The 22,822-nt window shown below is 53.8% G+C and overlaps 3 protein-coding genes across 3 annotated transcripts in view; all 3 read left to right on the top strand.

Annotated features, from left to right (window-relative positions):
- Positions 1-8,591, top strand: part of PIP4K2B (phosphatidylinositol-5-phosphate 4-kinase type 2 beta) — a 29,858-nt gene extending 21,267 nt beyond the window's left edge. Inside the window, exons 7-10 of the mRNA XM_068212077.1 lie at positions 1,070-1,183; positions 1,914-2,172; positions 4,000-4,103; positions 6,286-8,591. Coding sequence (XP_068068178.1) covers positions 1,070-1,183; positions 1,914-2,172; positions 4,000-4,103; positions 6,286-6,366 — 558 coding nt within the window. The 3' untranslated portion in view covers positions 6,367-8,591. The remainder of the gene's footprint in view (positions 1-1,069; positions 1,184-1,913; positions 2,173-3,999; positions 4,104-6,285) is intronic.
- A 5,419-nt stretch (positions 8,592-14,010) lies between these two features.
- LOC137487048 (RUN domain-containing protein 1-like) lies at positions 14,011-19,550 on the top strand. Its single transcript, XM_068212694.1, is given in 6 exon segments — positions 14,011-14,172; positions 15,971-16,063; positions 16,970-17,168; positions 17,436-17,525; positions 18,058-18,344; positions 18,346-19,550. Coding segments are annotated over 6 exon segments (1,413 nt in total). The 3' UTR covers positions 18,928-19,550.
- An 815-nt stretch (positions 19,551-20,365) lies between these two features.
- RPL27 (ribosomal protein L27) lies at positions 20,366-22,371 on the top strand. The gene is made up of 5 exons (XM_068211745.1): positions 20,366-20,439; positions 20,539-20,621; positions 20,738-20,907; positions 21,478-21,588; positions 22,282-22,371. Exons 2-5 carry the CDS (start codon positions 20,541-20,543, stop codon positions 22,328-22,330), a joined length of 411 nt encoding a protein of 136 aa, XP_068067846.1. The 5' UTR covers positions 20,366-20,439; positions 20,539-20,540; the 3' UTR covers positions 22,331-22,371.
- The last annotated feature ends 451 nt before the right edge of the window (positions 22,372-22,822 follow it).

Here is a 22,822-nt window from a genome sequence, read left to right as displayed (position 1 = left end):
GAGTTCCCTTTTCCATTTTTCCTTTTCCTTTCATTCCCTTTTCCATTTTCTCTTTTCCTGGGTACTGAGCAGGGGAGGTTCCCCAGGCCCTGCGTTTACCCTGTCCCCCCTTTCAGGCCGGGAAGGAGCTGGCTGTGCCTGCCCTGCTGCGTGGTGGTGGCACTGCCAGGGCTGTGGGGCGCTCCCTGGGGACAGTGCCAGCAGAACCAAACCCCACCTGAGGCAGTGCTGTCCCTAAGGAAGGGTTTCCTCACCGCACTCCAGTGCCAGCCCCAGGCAGGTCAGCGATTTATTCCACCAGATTTATCAGCCAGATCCTTGGCATATTCCTGAGCCTGGCTTCTGCTGCCAGTGGGGGAATTCAGGGCTGTGCCTCCTTCCCTGGCAAGACTTCTGTGCTGCTGCCTTGAAATCCCTGTGCAGATCCCAGCAGTGCCTCATGCTGGTCCATGATTTTCTGCTCCAGCCTGCCCTAAAAGATCCCAGCCAGCAGCCAGGGAACTCCCCCTTGCCCTGAATCCCCTGATAACTCCCTGGCCTGTGCAGCTGGGTGGTTCATGTGAGCTCAGTGTCACTAAAGAACTGAAACCCTGAGGCACAAAGGGGCTCTGAGTTCTCCCACATCCCCGGAATTCTCAGGGCCTGCACAGGCAGATCCCTCAAGAACAGTGGGGTGATTTTTTTCCTCAGATCTTTAGGAAGAGAAGGTTTGGGGTTTTTTCTCCCCAAGCCTTCACCCCTTTCTCCCCACAGTCAGAAGCCAAGAAAATTAATTTCTTTAATTAATTTTTTATCAATTCTGGGAGCTGCTTGGAGCACCCCTGGCCCAGCTGTGCAGTTTTTAAAGCTGACTTGCTCCACATCTCCCTGGAGCTTCCCTGTAGGTCCAGCTGAGCCCACGGACTCCCTGGCACTTTCTGTGCTCTGCCTGGTGCCCTTTCCATCCTCAGTGGATTTTGGGCACCCCAGAAGCCCAGACTGAGCAGGGCCTGCTGCTGCTGGCAGCTCCGTGTGCCAGCCCTGCCCTGGCAGCGGGCTGGGGAATTTCACCTCAGGCTTTTTGCTGCAGGCCAAGGATCTGCCGACGTTCAAGGACAACGACTTCTTGAATGAGGGGCAGAAGCTGCACGTTGGGGAAGAGAGTAAAAAGAACTTCCTTGAGAAGCTGAAGCGGGATGTGGAGGTAATTTCCTGGGGACAGCCCTGCTCTGTCCCTGCATTGACTCCATGATGCACAGAAGGCTGAGCAATCATAATATAATATAGTAATGTAATATGACGTAATATGACGTAATATGACGTAATATGACGTAATATGACGTAATATAACATAATATAACGTAATATGACGTAATATGACGTAATATAACGTAATATAACGTAATATAATATAATATAATATATAAACAATATAATACAAAATATAATACAATATATTATATTATAGTACATTACAATACAATACATTATAATATAATATAATACAATACAATATAATATAATACAATATATAACACAATATATAATACAATACAATTTATAATATAATATAATATATAATATATAATACAATATATAATATAATATAATATAATGTAATATAATGTAATATAATATATAAACAATATAATATAAAATATAATACAATATATTATATTATAGTACATTACAATACAATACATTATAATATAATATAATACAATACAATATATAATATAATATAATATAATATAATATAATATAATATAATATAATATAAATATTTCTAGTAGAATATACTATAAGATAATGTAATAAAACAATTGATCAGCCTTCTGGGCCATGGAGCCCATGCTCATTTTTCCCTGGCTGGGGGCCTGCAGCAGCACTTCCCCCGGTGCGGGTGCCAGGTCTCAGTGCTGCCTCTGTCGCAGTTCTTAGCCCAGCTGAAGATCATGGATTACAGCCTGCTGGTGGGCATCCACGACGTGGACCGGGCTGAGCAGGAGGAGATGGAGGTGGAGGAGCGGGCGGAGGATGAGGAGTGCGAGAACGACGGCCTGGGGGGGAACCCCATCTCCTCCTACGGGACCCCCCCCGACAGCCCTGGCAACCTCCTCAACTACCCCCGCTTCTTCGGGCCCGGAGAGTTCGACCCCTCCGTGGATGTGTACGCCATGAAGAGCCACGAGAGTGAGTGGGGGGCTGCGGAGGGCACGGAGGGGGTGAGGGAGATTTTGGGGAGCTGCAGAGGGCAGGGAGGGGGTGAGGGAGATTTTGGGGAGCTGCAGAGGGCAGGGAGGGGGTGGGGAGATTTTGGGGAGCTGCGGAGGGCAGGGAGGGGGTGAGGGAGATTTTGGGGAGCTGCAGAGGGCAGGGAGGGGGTGAGGGAGATTTTGGGGAGCTGCAGAGGGCAGGGAGGGTGTGGGGAGATTTTGGGGAGCTGCGGAGGGCAGGGAGGGTGTGGGGAGATTTTGGGGAGCTGCGGAGGGCAGGGAGGGGGTGAGGGAGATTTTGGGGAGCTGCAGAGGGCAGGGAGGGTGTGGGGAGATTTTGGGGAGCTGCGGAGGGCAGGGAGGGTGTGGGGAGATTTTGGGGAGCTGCGGAGGGCAGGGAGGGTGTGGGGAGATTTTGGGGAGCTGCGGAGGGCAGGGAGGGGGTGAGGGAGCTATAGGGGAGCTGTGGAGGGCAGGGAGGGGGTGAGGGAGCTATAGGGGAGCTGTGGAGGGCAGGGAGGGGGTGAGGGAGCTATAGGGGAGCTGTGGAGGGCAGGGAGGGGGTGAGGGAGCTATAGGGGAGCTGTGGAGGGCAGGGAAGGTGTGAGGGAGCTATAGGGGAGCTGTGGAGGGCAGGGAAGGTGTGAGGGAGCTATAGGGGAGCTGTGGAGGGCAGGGGAGCTGAGGAGGAGCTGTGGAGGGCAGGGAAGGTGTGACAGAACTGTGGGGAGCTGTGGAGGAAGGATGGAGGACAGGGAGGGTCTGGGGGAGCTTGTGGGGAGCTGCGGAGGGCAGGAGAGCTGAGGAGGAGCTTTGGAGGACAGGGAAGGTGTCAGGGAGCTGTGGAGGGCAGGAGAAGAGGAGGTGTCCCAGGCTCAGTAGGCTGGGTCAGTCCTGGCAGCCAGGGTGACACTCCTGGGGTCCCCTCTGTGTCCTGGCAGCCAGGGTGACACCCCTGGGTCACTGCCATGTCCTGGCAGCCATGGTGACACCCCTGGGGTCACATCCTTGTCCTGGCAGCCAGGTGACACCCCTGGGGTCACATCCTTGTCCTGGCAGCCAGGTGACACCCCTGGGGTCACATCCTTGTCCTGGCAGCCAGGGTGACACCTCTGTGTCACTGCTGTGTCCTGGAAGCCAGGGTGACACCCCTGGGTCCCCTCCGTGACCTGGCAGCCCCCCTGAGCTCCCAGCAGGGCTTGGGAAAGCCCAGCCTAGCAGGACGTGGAGGCAGGGCATTGCTGAGGCTGGAATTCTCTTCAAGGTGGAGACCAGGGCTGTCTCTGCTTTGCTGGACAGTCCCTGCTGGTGGCTGGAAGGGGACAGGCCGTGCTGGGAGAGGGGTGGTACCTTCAGAGAGCCTCTGGTGGGCTGCTCCAGTCATCTTTGCCCTCTGCAGCCTCCAGCTGCCTTTGCTTTCTCTGTGAATTGCCCCAAACCAGCCCTGCCCAGTGTTTCTGGAGGAGGGGGTGCAGCTGGGGGTGTGCAGGGGGTGGTTTTGGAGGTGGGGGTGCAGCTGGGGGTGTTCAGGAGGTGTTTTTGGAGGAGGGGGATGAAGCTGGGGGTGTCCAGGGGGTGTTTATGGAGGTGGGGGTGCAGCTGGGGGTGCCATGGGGGTGTTTCTGGAGGAGGGGGTGCAGTTGGCTGTGCCCAGGGGGTATTTTTAGAGGAGGGGGTGCAGCTGAGGGTGTTCAGGAGGTGTTTCTGGAGGAGGGGGATGAAGCTGGGGGTGACCAGGGGGACTGAGCCCCTCTGTTGCCCTGCTGGCTGTGCCCAGGGGACTGAGCCCCTGCTGTGCCCACAGGTGCCCCCAGGAAGGAGGTTTATTTCATGGCCATCATCGACATCCTCACACCCTACGACACCAAGAAGAAAGCTGCACATGCTGCCAAGACAGTGAAACACGGGGTGAGCCTGCCTGGGGTGGGGGCTTCTGGGGCTTCTGCTCTGCAGCATCTCCTGGGCTGGGAGGCGTCCCCAGCACGGATTTTCCTTCCAGGGTGGGGATTCTGCAGCCCCTGTGCTCAGCGCTGCCCTCGGCGTCTCCTCAGGGTTGGGGTTTCCCTCTGCTTGCTTGGGATAATTTGTATTTCCATCCCAATTTGGGAGGTGCTGGAGGGATGGACTGGATGAAGGGCGACGCCTCTGGGTCACTGCTGTGTCCTGGCAGCCAGGGTGACACCCTGGGTCACTGCCATGTCCTGGCAGCCAGGGTGACACCCCTGGGTCACTGCTGTGTCCTGGCAGCCAGGGTGACACCCCTGGGTCACCTCTGTGTCCTGGCAGCCATGGTGACACCCCTGGGTCACCTCTGTGTCCTGGCAGCCATGGTGACACCCCTGGGTCACTGCTGTGTCCTGGCAGCCAGGGTGACACCCCTGGGTCACCTCTGTGTCCTGGCAGCCATGGTGACACCCCTGGGTCACCTCTGTGTCCTGGCAGCCAGGTGACACCCCTGGGTCACCTCTGTGTCCTGGCAGCCAGGGTGACACCCCTGGGTCACTGCCATGTCCTGGCAGCCAGGGTGACACCCCTGGGTCACCTCTGTGTCCTGGCAGCCAGGGTGACACCCCTGGGTCACTGCTGTGTCCTGGCAGCCAGGGTGACACCCCTGGGTCACTGCCATGTCCTGGCAGCCAGGGTGACACCCCTGGGTCACCTCTGTGTCCTGGCAGCCAGGGTGACACCCCTGGGTCACTGCCATGTCCTGGCAGCCATGGTGACACCCCTGGGTCACCTCTGTGTCCTGGCAGCCCCCCTGAGCTCCCAGCAGGGCTGGGGAAAGCCAAGCTGAGGCTGGAGTTCCCTTTAAGGTGGAGTCCAGCCCAGCCAGCACCCCGGGGAGTTTGGGGTCCTGGGATGTGCTGGGCTTGGGGGACCCATTGCAGACCCCAAATCCCACCCTGGCAGCCCTGGGGCCTGACCATTCCCTGGGGAGCTGGTCAGTGCTCAGAGCCCCTCTGGGTGCAAAACCTTTTCCTGAAATCCCTCCCTCCCTGAGTGAGCTCTGGGAGCTCTTTGTGCTCCTAAACCTGTGAGCCACCAAGGTTCACAGTGCTCTCACTCTGCACGTGCAGCTGGAGCTAAAATCGTTTTCCTTGGGGATGTCTCCAGACCTGCTGGGTTTTCCCTTAGCCCTGGATCCTCCCCAGCAGAGGGGCTGTGCCCCTGCCCTCCCTGACCCCTCCTTGACCACACTGACCCTTCCCTGACCCCTCCCTGCCCATGCTGAGTCCTCCCTGCCCTCTCCTTGCCTACCTTCACCCCTCCCTGACCACTCTGACCCCTCCTTGACCTCTCCTTGCCCACCTTGATCCCACCACCCTCGCTGACCCCTTCCTGCCCTCCCTGCCCACACTGACCCGTCCCTGCCCCCTCCTTGACCACCCTACCCCCTCCCTGCCCCTTCCTTGCCCACACTGACAACACCCTGAGCCCTCCCTGACCATGCTGACCCCTCCTTGCCCACCCTGCCCTCTCCTTGACCTCTTTGCCCACACTGACCCCTCCCTGACCATCCTGACTGTGCTGACCCCTCCTTGCCCACCCTGACCCCTCCCTGCCCTCTCCTTGACCTCTTTGCCCACACTGACCTCTCCCTGACCATCCTGGCCATGCTGACCCCTCCTTGCCCACCCTGACCCCTCCCTGCCCTCTCTGCCCACACTGACCTTTCCCTGACCATCCTGCCCACCCTGGCCCCTTCCATGACCCCTCCTTGCCCACCCTGACCCCTCCCTGCCCTCTCCTTGACCTCTTTGCCCACACTGACCTCTCCCTGACCATCCTGCCCACCCTGGCCCCTTCCATGACCCCTCCTTGCCCACCCTGACCCCTCCCTGCCCTCTCTGCCCACACTGACCTCTCCCTGACCATCCTGCCCACCCTGGCCTCTTCCATGACCCCTCCCTGCCCATGCTGAGCCCTCCTTGGCCCCTCCTTGACCTCCCTGCCCCCTCCTTGCCCACACTGACACCACGCTGACCCCTCCCTGCCCCTTCCTTGCCCACACTGACACCACGCTGACCCCTCCCTGCCCCCTGTGCCCCCCGTGCCCCTGCCCTGCTGACTCTGCACCATCTCTCCGCAGGCCGGGGCCGAGATCTCCACGGTGAACCCCGAGCAGTACTCGAAGCGCTTCAACGAGTTCATCTCCAGCATCCTGGCATAGTGCTGCAGGGCTGCAGGGCTGCAGGGCTGCAGGGCTGCAGGCAGGGCTGGGGGCTCCTGCAGCCCGGGACAGCACAGCCACTGCTGCAGCAGCACCGGGGCGCGCGCGTGGCACCGCGTGACAAACCCATCCTCATCCTCGCTGCGCCTCTGGCCTTTGGTGTGGCACAAGTGCCCGGATCTCAGATCTCTGAGGGCTTTTCCAAACAAGCCAAGTGCATTGTTCCAGCCCTGCCCGCAGTGCCCAGGGACGTTTTCTCCTCTTGTTGAGGGGCTGGGACACGGGTGGCACTGTCCCCAAGGGTGGCACTGTCCCCAAGGGGCCGGTGGAGCAGTGCCTGACTCACCAACCACTCCTTGTTTTTTGTGTTGTTGTTGTTGTTGTTGTTTTATTGGACTGGCTTTGCCAGAAAAAGAAAGAAAAAAAACACAAAAACCCCTTTTATTTCCCTCTCAGTAGGAATTGGAAGGAAAATAGCTCACCATTTCAAGGATGGGAAATAGAACTCTGATAAAAAGGAGGAGTTGCCGAACTTTAGGTAAATTCAGACTGGGACACTTTATATTTTTTTGGTTAATTTAAGGAATAGGAAAAAAAAAAGGAAAAAACAACAAAAAAAAAAACAACCACTTTTTTTGTAACTGCACTTGATTTACAAGAAAGATGAGGGAAATGAACATCTACCAAAGATGATCTCTGAAAAAATAAAAAGGTGTAACTCCTAAAAGCTAAAAACAAGCAGAGAAGTGAGAGAGGCATTGACCAACCTCAGCTCATTATGTGCTCAGACCTGGGCTGATTTCAGTTGGTCAGCTCTGAAGATTTCCTAAAAAGAAAAGGAAAAAAAAAAACATTTTAAAAAAGGCATTTTTGTATCTGTAGATCCAGGCTAAGGTTTTGGGCCACTTCCTCAGCCAGGAGTGGCTCTGGGGTCACCATCACAATCCTGCCAGTGTTAATTAGCTAATTAATCATTCAGTCTTCCTTCCCCACCCCACCTGCAACAGGTACTTGAATCTGTGTCCTGACAGAGGTTGCTGGGTTGGTTTTTTTTGTGTTTTATTTTTAAAAAAATGTGACTTGCACAGACGGAATTGGCCTGGCTGCCAGGGGGCAGTGCTGGGAGCTGGGCTCATCCTGCTCCAAGCCCCCAGGCGACCCTCCAGGAGTGGAAATGGTGGAACTCTCAGCCCAGATTTCTTTTCCAGCCCCCCCACCGAAGGATTTTGGGACTGATTGGAGTGACTGAAATCGTCCTGTTTTGTCTCCTTTAACCCTTTCACGGCCAAGCTCGGCAGCCTCGCTGTGGGTTTTGTTAGCTCTGCTGCACAACAGAACTTTCGGTTCTTTGTTTTGGGATTTGTTGTTTGTTTGTTTTAAAAATTTTATTTTAATTTCCTTTCTCTTTTTAAGCAGGATTTAGAGTTTTGAACAAACTTCTTTGCAGTTGAAACATGTTGCTTAATCTGCCTTGGAACTGTTTTTCACACATGCCTTTGTTTGGGGAATAAGCTCTTGGGAATGTCAGTCCTGTGCTGTGACAGTTCTTGCTGTGTGGAATTTTGGTCCTTTTTGAGACATAACTGGTGCTCATCACATCCTGGTAATTCCCCAAAATTAACCTTGCCTCTGGGCTGGATTCTGAATGGGGCTTTGGGGTTCTTTTTTTTTGTTTGTTTGTTTTACTTCCTCTTCACCCCCTCCCCATTTCCCCTTCCTGACGTGAATCCCCCACAGGTCTCACCTCGGGAGGGGCTGGAATTGGAGCCCCCGAGGGTGCACTGTAAATAGAATTTTAGAGAAATGAAAAATTAGGGGTCCTGATGGGATTTGAGGGTTTTTGGTCGTTCCCTTTGGTGTGGCACAAATTTCAGTTCCCCCTTTGCTGTGGAGGGGTCTTAAGGTGTGGAGCTGGAAAAGCCACAACCCAAATGCAGCTAAAAATACTTTAAAAAATCAAAAAAGAGGGAGGACTTAGAGGGCATCATCAGCTTCATTTTGTGGGCATTATATTGGTTGCTTCTCTATTAATAAGCACTTAAGTTTACTGCTAATTAGGAATTAAACACCAATTACTTTTTATTCCTGACAGTTTTAAAAAAAAAATCTGCATTGAATCTGCAACTTTGAGCTGGTAAGTTTGCCCTTCTCCTTTTGGGGAAAGTAGCTTGGAAATTGTTTTATCTTGAAATCATCTATTTAAAAAAAATAAAATAAATAAAGGGGAGAAAAAAGGGGGAGGAAGAGAGCAGGAGGTGGGTGAACAACCACAGAGTAAACCCAGAGGAAGGGGAGTGAAAATGGCAAAAAAAAAAAAAATCTCTATTGAATTGCAGAATAATGAATAAGGAATCCAATCAAAAACCAGAAACGCTCACAGAGTTCTGACAAAAATGGAGAGCAGGGAATATTTTCTTACTCCAAACTCCTGCTGGGATTAAATTTGGCTGTTCCAGGTGATCTGGGGGGTCCCACAAAGATTCTGCCCCTTCTGCCCAGTTGCCATATTGTGTTCAAAGTGATTAAATGCAATTTTCTCACCTAATGATGTATTACCCAGGTATGTAACTTTGTTTAACAGAAGCATTTTTGTATATTGTTTACATTTGGAGAAGTAGCATTACCTTAAAAATGCTAATTTTTGTTTTAGACAGTATTTTTTATTACCAGAACAAGAAGCTGCAAATATTTTGATTTGTTTTTAAAAGGGACTTTTTCTTTCTATTTGTTTTCTTTTTGTTTTGTTGGTTTTTCTTTCTTTTTTTTTTTTTCATTTTAAATCTTGTTGTAGGTCACTTTTTAAACTTGAGTATTTAAAAAAAAAAAAAAAAAGGAAAACCCAGCCCTTTCAATTCTGGTTTTACAACTGCTTGTGCTAGTTTGTTTGGTTCTGGTGTGGATTTAGTTCTGGTTTTTGCTGAATGTAGATATTCCTGTCCTTGGCATGAACCCTGCAGAACACATTTAACTGACAGGATTTGCAGCAGAATTCAGGAATTTTTTTGGCCAAACCCCCCCCCAAAATTCAGTCCAGTGGAGCTCCAAATAATCAGTGAGCAGCACCTGCCCCTCTGAGGGCAGGAGGAGCTGCAAGATCCGAATTCCTGAGGGATTTAAAACCCCAAAATCTGCTTTGAGCTGGGAATTCCCACCTTGCCTGTTGAGCCAGCCCTGAAATGAGAGGAGGAGAGGGGAGGCAGAGCCAGCTGAGCTCCAGAAGGGCAAAAAAACCCTGCAGAGCTACTGGGGTGGAACTGGGAGTTCCAGAGCTGGCATTTGGGGAGCAGCCCCAGGAGCTCAGGGAGCTTTGGGGGAGCAGAGCAGCCCCAGGAGCTGTGGGAGCCTTCCCTCGGTCCCTCCTCACCTCGGCCTGAGCTCATCCAGAACCACAATCATGGAATTAATTGGGAATTCACCCCATGGGGATGGAATTCATCCTGTGGGGACAGAATTCACCCCATTAGGGACAGAATTCACCCCATTACAGGGACAAAATTTATCCTGTGGGGACAGAAATTCACCCCGTGGGGCAGCAGGGGGAGGCCACACTCCCACAATCCCAGCTTGGAGTCTGGATCAGCACAATCAGCAAGGAAAACTGAACCACTTTGAGTCTTTTTTTATTTCTTTTTTTCCTTTTGTTTTGTTGTTACTGTTTTCTGGGAGGAAATCCCTGCTTTCTCAGCCCGGGCAGGCTCAGGGTGGTGAGGAGGTTGTGGTGGTGGATATTCCCAATCCATGACTACTATGCAGTCCTTTCCCAGGCCTCCCTTCCAGCTGCACCTGGAATTTCACCCCCAGCTGAAGGATTTTCCCCCAAAACCAGGGGGGTGTCCTCAGCACGGCCACAGCCCCAAATTCCCCAACGTCCCCTTCCTGCAGAGCCACTCCCAGTGTCCCCCTGAGCCCTGCCCGTTGTTCTGGCTCTGTGGGGTGGATCCCATGGATAACTGGGGTGGCGGAGCTCTGGACACTTCATTTTTAGTGGAAACCACCCCAAATTTCTGCTGCTCCGGGGCTGCCCAGGCAGCTGGATGGGAGTGGAGAAGAGCAGGTTCCACACACAGGTCATGAGGGTGGGCAGGGCTAAATCAGTGCAACTGAATTGAAAAGAAAAAACAATGTGAATAAATTAAGCTTAATCTAAAAACTAAACAAAAACTTAAAAAAAAAAAAAACTTAAAAAAAATTAAAAATGTAAAAAAAGGAACATTCTAGGTTTTTCCACTGCTGTTTTTTAAATAGGAATTTGAAGTCCTCTGTGCTTGTCTGTTTGCTAGGACCAGTTTGAGACACTGTTACTGTTTTGAAATGCATGCATGTTACAAGATGAGTCTCCAACCAGAGAAAAAAAAAAAAAAAGAAATAAAATTAAAACTTTGTGTACATCTGGGCCCTCCCTGCTGTGCTCTTTGAGGAGTCACCCTCAGCTGTGAGTCCTGGGGGGACACGATGGGGAAAATTGAGAAAGGGGCAGGGTTTAAATGGGATTCTGGGAAGCAATTCCCCCCTGGGAGGGGCTGGGATGGAATTCCCAGAGCAGCGCTGGCTGAGCCATTCCTGGAGATGTCCCAGGCCAGGCTGGAGCACCCTGGGACAGTCGAGGGGTCCCTGTCCCTGGATGGGCTTTGAGATCCCTTCCCAGTGGTCAGCCGACTCCAGAAACTCCGGCGTGTCAAGTTTTCTTTCCCAGGGAAAAGGGCCGGAGTTCGTGCTCAGGGGCCTGTGGCTCTGAGTGGGCGGCCACCTCCTGAAATCCTGGAGGGCGCAGGATATGTCCCAGACCCAACCTGCCCCCACCTCAAACCTGTGCTGCCCTGACAGTCCCAAGGGAACCCTACAAACTGACAGCAGGAACCTGGGCTTGCCATTTTTCTTTCCAAGAAAAAATGGCCGGTCTTTGTCTCCAGGGGCTGTGGCTTTGAGTGGCCGGCCGCCTCCAAAAAATCAAAATAATTAAGGATGTGTCCCAGACCCAACCTGCCCCCACCTCAAATTTCTGCTGCCCTGACAGTCCCAAGGGAACTCTACAAACTGACAGCAGGAACCTGGGCTTGCAACTTGTCTTTCCCAGGGAAAAGGACCGGTCTTTGTCTCCAGGGGCTGTGGCCCTGAGTGGCCGGCTGCCTGCAAAATATCCGAACGGACGAGGATATGTCCCAGACCCAACCTGCCCCCACCTCAAACCTGTGCTGCCCTGACAGTCCCAAGGGAACCCTACAAACTGACATCAGGAACCTGGGCTGCTGAGTTTGGTTTCACAAGTAGCTATCTCTCATTTGTGACCAGGGTCCATCACTCCTTCTGGTGCCTCACTCCCCGAGCGTCCTTTTGCCTCCTCCATTTCCAAACAGCGCAGTATTTCTCCAAGACCCCATCTACCACCCGCAAGTACTCAGGGGATTTTTTTGGTGCCGAATGCCTCTTGGAAACTGACAGTACGAAACTTGGTGCTTGATTTTTTCTGTGCTGGATTTCTCCTGTAGAAAGCTGCCAGCATGTAACCCTTACCACAACCACTTCGCTGGGCCCAGAAATCACAGCCTTCAGACCAGCAGCGTGGGACCCTGCCCACTGCCCCTCCACTGGCACCTTTCCAAAGCCTTCCGCTACATTCCAGTAATACTCCGCATTTCCAGCGGGCAGCCTGTCTGACCCTCATCCTGACCCTAAAAGTGTGCTAAGGAATTCTAAAATAGCCCTTAGGAAGGTGTAACAATACCCTAAAAGACACCAGAAAAGTCCTAAAAAGCCTTCAAAAATCCCCTAAATATTCCTAATAGTCCTGCAAAAAAAAAACAAACTCAAGGAAACCTGCTCAGCCTCCAAACCCTGCCTGTTGCTCTCTAGCCCACAGATGTCATCCCTACCTTTTTGCAGTGGGTCCTGTTGTCCTCTGAGGGTTCTGTCGTTGTCCTGTTGCTCTTTAGCCCACAGATGTCATCCCTACCTTTTTGCAGTGGGTCCTGTTGTCCTGTGAGGGTTCTGTCATTGTCCTGTTGCTCTCTAGCCCACAGATGTCATCCCTACCTTTTTGCAGTGGGTCCTGTTGTCCTCTGAGGGTTCTGTCATTGTCCTGTTGCTCTCTAGCCCACAGATGTCATCCCTACCTTTTTGCAGTGGGTCCTGTTGTGCTCTGAGGGTTCTGTCATTGTCCTGTCGCTCTCTAGCCCACAGATGTCATCCCTACCTTTTTGCAGTGGGTCCTGTTGTCCTCTGAGGGTTCTGTCGTTGTCCTGGTGTGAGGGTCGCTGCCTTGTCCCAGCGGGAGGGTTCCGGTGTGGTCTCGCTGTTTGGGTTGCTGTGTGGTGCTGCTGCTGTCAGGGGTGAAAAGGGAAAAGGCTGTTGTTAGGGGGGCTGCTTAGGCTGAGGTTAGGGCTGGGCTCAGGGGTGGTGCACCTGTACCCTAACTTGCCTCCTAAGCTGTACCCTGTAGCCCTCATCTCCACTGCACTGCCCAGCCCTCAAGCCCTCGCCCTTTACCCCTCAAGCCCTCCCTCTGCCCCCCAGCCCTCAGGCTCTGTGTGTCACCCTCCAGCCCCCCCTTTGCCCCTCAGCTCCTGTGGGTCACCCTTAATCCCTCTCCTTTGCCCCTCAGCCCCCAGCTTCTCTGTGTCACCCTCCAGCTGCCCCTGACCCCCTCAGCATCTCTCTGTGTCACCCACTGTCCCCTCTCCCTGTCCCTCCTTCAGCTCCCAGCCTCTGTCACCCTCAAGCCCCTCAAGCTGCCCCTCAGCCTCTATGTGCCGTGCCATGAAAAGACCCTAAAAACATAAAAATTCCCTAAAAAACCCTCACCTTCAAAATGTCCTAAAAACCCCACAAAAACATAAAAAATAACCTCAGAATACCCTTAAAATACAATTAAAATATCCTACTTTTAAAAAAACCCTAAAACACCCCTAAAATCCCTAAAGGAGCTCTAATAATACCCCAAAAATCCTTAAAATGCCCTGATAAGACCCTAAAAAAACTTAAAAGCTCCCTCAATAAACCTAAAAATACCCTAGTCCTAAGAGTTTTCCACATACCCCCAACAGTCCTAAAAAAGCCCTAAACATTTTTAAATACAGCTAAAAAAGCCCCAAAAACACCCAAAAAATCCCCTAAAAATTCTAATTAGTAGCAAGAAAGCCCTTAAAATTCCCCCCCCAAAAAAAAATTTTTAAAAGCCCTGAAAAAGCCATGAAACATCCTAAATATTCCCAGAAAAATCCTTAAAAAAGGTCCTATGAAAAAAAAACCTAAAATATCCTTTAAAAGCTCTACAAAATCCCCTAAAATAGTGTTTAGTGCCCAACCTCTATGGGTCACACTCTAGCCAGCAAGCATCATCTCAGCCTTTTAATTAGGGTCACTGCCTGCAGCTGCTGTTGGGGAAAACTGGTGTTCTAGGGGAGCTGTTTAGGGTGAGCTTAGGGTTGGGCTGAGGGCTGCTGCTGTACCCTAACCCTGCCTGGTACCCTGTGTCCTGTCCTTCCTACCCCTTGCGGGGAGCGGTGGTGTCCAGGACGGTTGAAGATAAAGATCTCTGAAGTCGGGTTGATATATTCTGTTTATTAGAAAGGGCGTGGGTGCAAGGGCCCTGCTTGGAGCTGCCAGCTGCAGCTCGTGGCAGGCCCAGGGGGAGAGGGAGAGAGAAGGATGGGGAAGCGGGACAAAGGAGCCAGGGCAAGGAGCAGGGACCAAGAGAGAAGGGGGGAGAACAGGAACCAAGAGAGGAAGGTCCAAGAGAGAGAGGGGGAGGAGAACAGGGACCAAGAGAGTGTCCGGTCCCTCGGGCACACCTTATCAGGGGGCTTCAAGGTGGGCTGGAGCAGGACTTGGACCAATGGGGTCCCAGATACCTGATACTTCAGGGGAGGGTCACAGGTGTGGGATGAACCATACATTGGGGGTGAGACAGAGCATTCCATCTGACCCTTGGACCTATCTGCAAGTAAAGGGCATTGTTTAATCAGAAGGGGGATTGCTTTCAACCTGGCTATACTATTGTTTTCTAGTTATTCAGTAGTCAAGGTTTGCTATTTCAAATCTAGTTCTCATCTCAATGTCTGTATTTTCCAAATCTTTTGCCAGGCAATCATATTTATAAGGTTTTCCTATTTCATCTTCCCCAACACCCCTAACCCTCAGTGTCAGCTCTCCACCTGTCAAGTCCCCCCCTCTTTGCCCCTCAGCCCACAATGTCTGTGTGTCACCCCAAGCCCCCGACACTGTCCCGTGGCCCCCTAACCTCCACCGTGCACTCTCCACCTGGGTAGGGGTGGTTTTAAAAGTGAGGTTAAGGGTGGTGTGAGGGCTGATAAACCTGTCACCCTCAGACACCCCCCACTTTGTCCCTCAAGGCAGCCCCTGCCACTCAGCCTCCTTGTGTCACCCTCAGGTTCCCACCGCAGCCTCTCAGCGTCTCTGTGCCACCCTGGAGCCCCCCTTTTTACTCCTAAAGACCCCTTCTGCCTCTCAGCTGCCCCCACGTTCTGTGTCACCTCCAGCCCCCTCCCCTCAGCCCCAGGTGCCTTTGTGACACCGCAGAGCACACAGACGTGGTCCCTGCCTGTTTTATTTGGGTGTTGTCCTGCTGTGAGGGCCGCACTATCCCCACGAGTCCAGGCTCCCAAGTGCTGCTGCAGGGAGTCGCAGGTGGGCAGTGGGGAGTAAAGGGGTGGAGAAGGGGCCGGCTGGGGAGGGGTGAAGGGAGGAGAGAGGGTGGGGAAGGGGCGGGCTGGAAGTACAGGTAGTGGTGAGGGGTGGAGACGGGGACACAGCACAACAGGGCTGAGGGGAGGAGGGGAGGGGGCACCCCATGCATCCCAGACCAAAGCTGCAGCACAATACAGTTCTGAATGCTGGGCAATGCCGAACACCTGCTGCAAACTGACAGCAGCAACCTGGGCTGGCCAGTTTCTTTCACAGCGAAAACGGCCGGTCTTTGTCTCCAGGGGCTGTGGCCCTTAGTGTCCGGCCACCTCCAAAAAATCCGAACGGATGAGGATGTGTCCCAGACCCAACCTGCCCACACCTCAAACCTCTGCTGACCTCAAAGTCCCAAGGGAACCCTACAAACTGACATCAGGAACCTGGGCTGGCCACTTTTCTTTCCCAGGGAAAAGGGCCGGTCTTTGTCTCCAGGGGCTGTGGCCCTGAGTGGACAGCTGCCTCCAGAAAATCCGAACAAACAAGGTTATCTGCCAGACCCAACCTGCCCCCACCTCAAACCTGTGCTGCCCTGAAAGTCCCAAGGGAACCCTACAAACTGACAGCAGGAACCTGGGCCGGCCACTTTTCTTTCCCAGGGAAAAGGGCCGGTCTTTGTCTCCAGGGGCTGTGGCCCTGAGTGGCCGGCTGCCTGCAAAATATCCGAACGGATGAGGATGTGTCCCAGACCCAACCTGCCCCCACCTCAAACCTGTGCTGCCCTGACAGTCCCAAGGGAACCCTACAAACTGACAGCAGGAACCTGGGCTGGCCACTTTTCTTTCCCAGGGAAAAGGGCCGGTCTTTGTCTCCAGGGGCTGTGGCCCTGAGTGGCCGGCCACCTCCAAAAATTCCAAACAATCAAGGATATGTCCCAGACCCAACCTGCCCCCACCTCAAACTTGAGCTCAAGACACAGCTGGATGACCTGGAGATCTTTGCTTACCAAGAGGGCAGCTATGATTCTCTGCCACAGTCTGTGGTTATGGAAAGACAGCGGGTAAGGCTCACGAATCCTCCTGCTGTAATTCCTAGCCCTTGTGAGTGTCTTACAGACTGTCATCACCCTGTATTTCTCAACAGCAGCTTGTTATAAACGCCAATCACTTAGTTTTTAAAATTTATAAAGATTTAATAAAAATAAATTGGAAAAAAAATAATACAAGTAAAGTAATAAATATTAAACAATTAGAGTTAGGACAATTAAAGAGACAATAACAGCAAAAAGTTACAGCCTGGGCTGGGTACCTCTCTCTGGACAAAAGTGAGCCAGGAGAAGGACCCCGCTAAAAAAGAATTCCCTCCTTAAGAGGGGTAACCTGTTGCATACACAAATCACTTCATGAATATGCATATATTTATTTAAAACAAGAAGTTCGTCCGGTACTTGTTGAGGAATTCCTGTTAATCCCAGGCGCCTTGAAGTCTAAGTCGAGTTTGGAGCAGTTCGGTTTTTTGTTGATAAAGAAAGCTATAAATTCCTTTCCTCTGGAAGATTTAGGGGTTTTTGTAATTGTTATCTCTGTGTGAAGAATTTCTTGATTATCTTCTCCTTCTCTTGAGCAAAAAGAATACCACACACACATATTTTCTATTTTAACTACTAAAGCTTAATTTCAATTACAAAACTACATTTACTATATTATTAAAATGTTAACTTTCCAACCTAGCATAATACATATAGTAAATATCTGTGCAGAGCCATATAATATGCATTTTTCACAAGCTATAATAGAGTGTCAGGGGTTTGTCTACACGTGTGAACCTGTCATGTGTTGTCTTTTGCAGTTATTTCTGGTCAGCAAAGGTATCCTGTTTCTGAGGAAACCTCTGGGGAAGGAGTACTTGAAGCTCCTGGGCAGCAGTGTCACATGGTGAAATCGCACTGCTCACTTGTGTTTTGCAGATGATTATAAATGAGTTGATAAAGAAGCTGGACATGGACTTGAGTGAAGATTTTGCAACGTTGTCTCCAGAGGAACTGCGGCAGCGGGTGGATGCTGCCATAGCACAGATTGTGAATCCAGCCAGGGTGAAGGAGCAGCTGGTGGAACAACTGAAGACCCAGATAAGGGACCTCGAAATGTTCATCAACTTCATTCAGGGTCAGTGATGAGTTTTTGAATGAGCAGACTGAACTGATTTGTAATTCCCTGACGTAGTCAGGATGAGGAAGGTCATGGATGTCAGGAGATGCAGGAACAGCTTCTGGGTCACAGGAAAGTACAAATCTCTCTAAACTGATGGTGAGGAAAGTATTGATAGAGTGACAAAAGAGGTCCAGAGGGGTCTGAGCAATGTTGACCTTAATAGTGGGGATATGCAGCTGAAAATCATAAATGTGAAATAATGATGTGAAATCCTTTTTGTAGATGAAGTTGGAAGCTCCGGCAAGGCAGAAGATGGCCACTGTGACTGTGGAGGCTCCTACAAACCCAGCACCCGGCCTTCTGGGAACAGAGGTGGGCACTGCTGGGCTCAGCACTGTCAGCAAAGCTCCAGCTCCTCCCTGGAGCTTTGATGAGCACAAACCAGTCATTGTGTGCTTTTTCCTGGCAGCTGGTTTCTGTGCTTTGGCACTCCCTCTGCTGAAGGCCTGTGTCCTGCTCCTTTACCCTCCTTCTATGGGATCCTCAGAGTAGTCACAGAGCCTGAGCATGTGGCATGGAGAGTGGGCTCTGTCCTCAGTGGGGGTCAGGAAGAGACTGCTGATACTTGATGCAAAACACTCTGTAATTTGTGCTCTTCAAGCTCTGAGCTCTGTGAGCAGGTACAGTGAGTGGGGGGGATTCAGCGTTCTTTAGAGTCTGAGACCTCCCTGCTTTTCCCTTGAACCTGCTGGAAATAAAATAATGTAGCATGAGGCATCTGCTGCTACTCAAAATGCTAACCTGAAGGGATTTTCAAATATTTGCTCTCCCTTTGTGTGAATGAACAAGCAGAGTTGTTGACTCCCTAATGAGAATATGTTTTTCTCTCTTCTAACCTGGTCAGTGAACCCAGAAGATGCCAGAAGGATGCAAGAAACAGGCCTGCAGCTCATGCGCCACGTGCTGGCCGTGCTGCAGATCTTTGCTGTCAGCCAGTTTGGCTGTGCCACGGGTCAGATCCCTCGCACCCTCTGGCAGAAGGACCAAGACAACCAGGACTTCTCCCCCTTAATAGAGAAACTGGAGTTGTCGGTGGAGCGGGTGAGGCAGCTTGCCCTGAAACACCAGCAGGCAGAGCATGTTATCTGCTCCTCCGAGCTGCAGGACGTTCCCCTGGGAGGCAGAGACGAGCGAGCTGACTCTGGCTGTGCGCAGGGAGCTGACGGTCGCTCTGCGGGACCTGCTGGCCCACGGGCTCTACGCCTCTTCCCCAGGCATGAGCCTGGTGTTGGCCCCCATCGCCTGCTTGATTCCCGCGTTCACGCCCTCGCCACGGACCATGCACCCCTGGGAACTCTTTGTCAAGTATTACAACGCTAAGAACGGACAAGCCTTCGTGGAATCCCCAGCTCGCAAGCTGTCCCAGTCCTTCGCCTTGCCTGTGACAGGAGCAGTGGTGGCTACCCCCAAGCAGAGCCTGCTGGCAGCCATCCACACGGTGCTCACGGAGCACGGCCCCTTCAAGCGCAGCGCCGACTCGGAGCTGAAGGCGCTGGTGTGCATGGCGCTGAACGAGCAGCGCCTGGTCTCGTGGCTCAACCTCATCTGCAAGTCTGGAGCTCTGGTTCAGTCTCACTACCAGCCCTGGAGCTACATGGCCAACACCGGCTTTGAAGGCGCGCTCACCCTCCTCAGCCGCCTGAGCAACTTGAAGTTCAACCTCCCGGTGGACCTGGCTGTTCGGCAGCTGAAAAACATCAAAGATGCGTTTTGATGTGTTTTTATTGTAATTCATCCATTTTTCCACTAGTAGGCAGCTGCTGGGCTCAAGAAGCCTGGCTTTTGTAAGACCAAGTTTGTCTGTTTGGTATTCGCTTCTAGGGAAATCGTAGGGTGTCGTGATGTCGGCAGTGTGTTGTCCGATGCTGCCCCTGCGGAGCGGCTGGGGGCCGCAGGTTGGGCAGCACCTCGCCCTGCCCACTCCCTGCTGCTCTGGGCCAAACTGCCCTGCCCAGTGGCCAGTGACTGTTCAGGGGTGGGGGGCAGAGGCCTGGCCACGGGGCCTGCGGGTGGGGGAAGGCCCGTGGGACGTGCAGCTGAGCTCCTTTGTGGTTGTTTCTCAGTCTCTGCTCTACACCTTGCACGCAGGATCCCTCATGGAGGAGGGAGCTGGCAGGTGCTGAGGCACCGTGGGGGCTGCCCGGTCACATGGGACTTGTCCTCCCCAGGTAGGCGAAGATGGGGCCGGTGCCCGGGGGCTCCTCCAGCGGCTCTGCAGTCGGTGTCCCTTGGGCTGCCGGGCGCTTTGTCCAACGGATCCAGCTCCTTGTTCCAGGCTTTTGTGGGGGGTCAGCGCAGCCCGGTGTCCTGCGGGGTATATTAAATACCGTTGTACTACCTGTGGGCTGAACCCGCCGCTGTCCCGTGTGCTCTGTCCGTTACCGGGGCTGTGACGTGGCACCCGCCGTGCCCGGGGAGGGGGCGGGCGAGGCGGACACCGGCACCGCCGTGACCCTGGAGAGGGCGGAGGGGAGCGGACACCGGCACCGCCGTGACCCTGGAGAGGGCGGAGGGGAGCGGACACCGGCACCGCCGTGACCCTGGAGAGGGCGGAGGGGAGCGGGACACCGGCACCACCGTGACCCTGGAGAGGGCGGCTGAGGCGGACACCGGCAGCGCCGTGCCCGGGGAGGGGGCGGCTGAGGCGGACACCGGCAGCGCCGGGAGGGGGCGGCTGAGGCGGACTCGGCACCGCCGGGGAGGGGGCGGCTGAGGCGGACACCGGCAGCGCCGGGAGGGAGCGGCTGAGGCGGACACCGGCAGCGCCGTGCCCGGGGAGGGGGCGGCTGAGGCGGACACCGGCAGCGCCGGGAGGGAGCGGCTGAGGCGGACACCGGCAGCGCCGTGCCCGGGGAGGGGGCGGCTGAGGCGGACACCGGCACCGCCGGGAGGGGGCGGCTGAGGCGGACACCGGCAGCGCCGTGCCCGGGGAGGGGGCGGCTGAGGCGGACTCGGCAGCGCCGGGAGGGGGCGGCTGAGGCGGACACCGGCAGCGCCGGGAGGGAGCGGCTGAGGCGGACACCGGCAGCGCCGGGAGGGAGCGGCTGAGGCGGACACCGGCAGCGCCGTGCCCGGGGAGGGGGCGGCTGAGGCGGACTCGGCAGCGCCGCCCGGTGCCGGCAGCAGCTCCCGGCGACGCGGCGGAAGTGACGCACGGCGGCCGAGTAAAACCCGGGCGCAGCGCTCCCTTTGCCTTCCGGCCCGGCGCCATCGCAGCGGAGCCGCGGTGGGTGCGGGCGGGCGCGGGATCCGCCGCCATCCGCGGGGGCGGCGGCCGGGGCGAGGGTGGCGGGCACGGTGTGACCGCCGGCTGCTGTCTCCGCAGAGATGGGGAAGTTCATGAAGCCGGGGAAGGTGGTGCTGGTGCTGGCCGGCCGCTACTCGGGGCGCAAGGCCGTCATCGTGAAGGTGAGCGTGGGGCTGGGCCTGCCGGGGCGGGCGGGGGCCCGGGGGGCGGTACGGCTGCGGGGCCCGCGGGGCCGCGGCTTCTCGGTGCTATCGGGGCCGCGGCCGGTTTGTTTCAGAACATCGACGATGGCACCTCGGACCGGCCGTACAGCCATGCCTTGGTGGCCGGCATCGACCGCTACCCGCGTAAGGTGACTGCTGCCATGGGCAAGAAGAAGATCGCTAAAAGGTCCAAGATCAAATCCTTCGTGAAGGTTTACAACTACAACCACCTGATGCCCACCCGGTGAGTGCGGCCCCGGGAGTGCTGCTGCCGGCAGGGGTCTTGGCTGCTTTCGTGGTTCTTGTATTCTCTGCTGAACACCGAGAGTTACCAATGCCGTGGCATTCGTGCAGTGAGTGAATGCCAGGCTCAGGCTCTGCAAAAACAGAGAGTTGGAGGTCTGAGGCTGAGTGGAAATATTAATGAACTTCTGGGATGAGGCAGCTGGCTCTTATTTCAGCCACACTGAACTTCCCTTTGCTCAGAGAGTGTCAGCAGGTGAGCAGTTTGAGACAGCTGCGAGGGTCTGGAGGTGGCAGAGCCATTTCTTACTGCGCCTCAGAGCTCCCGAGCGGCTCCCAGGCACCACAGGGAACAGAGCTGCATATCTCTCAGAAAAGATGTGGCTGTTTCCTTTATAGGCTGAACTGAGACTGCTCTAGCGGTTTGGTGATTCCTGAAGTGAGGAGACTTAACTTGCTGTAACTCCTTGACTGAGCACTAGAATGAGTGTTTGACAGATCATGGCTCTGCTTGGTTTTCAGCCCTGTGCCAGGTACCATGTCCCTTTTGAACTGTTCTGCCCTCTCCCAGGTATTCTGTGGATATTCCCCTGGACAAAACAGTGGTCAATAAGGACGTGTTCAGGGATCCCGCTCTGAAACGCAAAGCAAGACGTGAAGCCAAGGTGAAATTTGAGGAGAGGTGAGTTGGGAGATCGTCTCTTCAGTGGTGTTGGTGCTCTAAGCCAGTATGAAAGGTTGGTGTCGCTGTGCTGCAGTCTGTGTTTCCAAGCTGGCACTTCCACCCCGGCTTCTTTCTCTGTGTGTGTGTTTGAGCGTGTTCTTTTCACCTGTGTGTGTGCGCACCATCGTGCCACAGGATGATCTGACAGGATGCTGCTCGTTCATCCTCTCTCTTATCACTGGGCTGGGTGGGCCAGGGCGGTGCTGATGCTTTGTGTGGGAGTGCCTGGGTTTCTGCTCTTTCTCTATGGCTTTCTGTTCAGAAGCTCCTTCAGAGGAAGGAGCTGTGTGGCCTCAGTGGGACACAGTGTCTCGGGCAGCCCCTGAGCTGTTCTCCAGGGCCATCTCCCCCTCCCACACGAGGTGTCCAGTGCGATGGCCGTGTCCTGTGCTTGTGCCCATTGGGGTGGAAATTGCCACAGTGCAGGTGTCCTTCATGAGAAATCTGGACCCTGAAATCTGGCTCTTGCTGCCCTTGGAATTTCAATATTTAAAGTGGATTTAGTTGTAGCCCGGGCCATAAGAGTCCAGGCGATTTGCCTCTGGGTGAGTTAGGTGCTACAGTCTGTCTGTCTGTCTGGGACAGCTCAGGTACAGGTTTGGTGCTGTTAGCTGCTAGTACACGTCCTGTAACCTGTGTGTTCTCTTTCAGGTACAAAACCGGCAAGAATAAGTGGTTCTTCCAGAAGCTGCGATTCTAAGGGTGTAACGAGGTTGCATCAATAAATGTTTATTAAAAACCGTGTGGTTTATTTGTTATTTAACAAACAAGCCTTTGTGGTGTGGTCATGCTTGCTCTGTGTCTTTAAGGGCTGAGAAAGCCATTGCAGTCCAGGTGAGTGTCAGCACGTTTGTGGAGCCTTGTGCAGCCCAAGCCATGGGTGCAGGTGTCACCTCTGGGACTGCTCCAGGTGTGGCCAGGGCTGTGCTTCCCTTCTGCCGCTGCAGGGTGCTTGAGCTTCCTGCCACAGCGGAAATCTCTTATTCCCAAAACTGGGGTGATCCCTGTGAAGAAAAAGGGTGAGAGAGGCAAGGCAAATGGGTGATTCCGGGTTACTGCTGCGTGCACAGTGATTTGTGTGTTGACTGACCTGTGGGTGTTGGATTTCAGCTTCCCAAAGGACGGTGCTGGCTGCTGCCCACCCGGGGAGCAGGGGCTGGGGCGAGTTTGTTTCTCTATTTAGTAGCTGGTC

The sequence above is a fragment of the Anomalospiza imberbis genome, chromosome 22 (genome assembly GCF_031753505.1).
Source record: "Anomalospiza imberbis isolate Cuckoo-Finch-1a 21T00152 chromosome 22, ASM3175350v1, whole genome shotgun sequence".
Lineage (NCBI taxonomy): Eukaryota > Metazoa > Chordata > Aves > Passeriformes > Viduidae > Anomalospiza > Anomalospiza imberbis.
This window is presented reverse-complemented; position numbering and strand designations above follow the sequence as displayed.

Coding starts and splice junctions, on each gene's coding strand:
- RPL27 (XM_068211745.1), top strand. CDS start 20,541: ATGGGGAAGTTCATGAAGCCGGGGAAGGTGGTGCTGGTGCTGGCCGGC. Junction 20,622..20,737: donor GCAAGGCCGTCATCGTGAAG/GTGAGCGTGGGG, acceptor GGTTTGTTTCAG/AACATCGACGATGGCACCTC. Junction 21,589..22,281: donor AAGGTGAAATTTGAGGAGAG/GTGAGTTGGGAG, acceptor GTTCTCTTTCAG/GTACAAAACCGGCAAGAATA.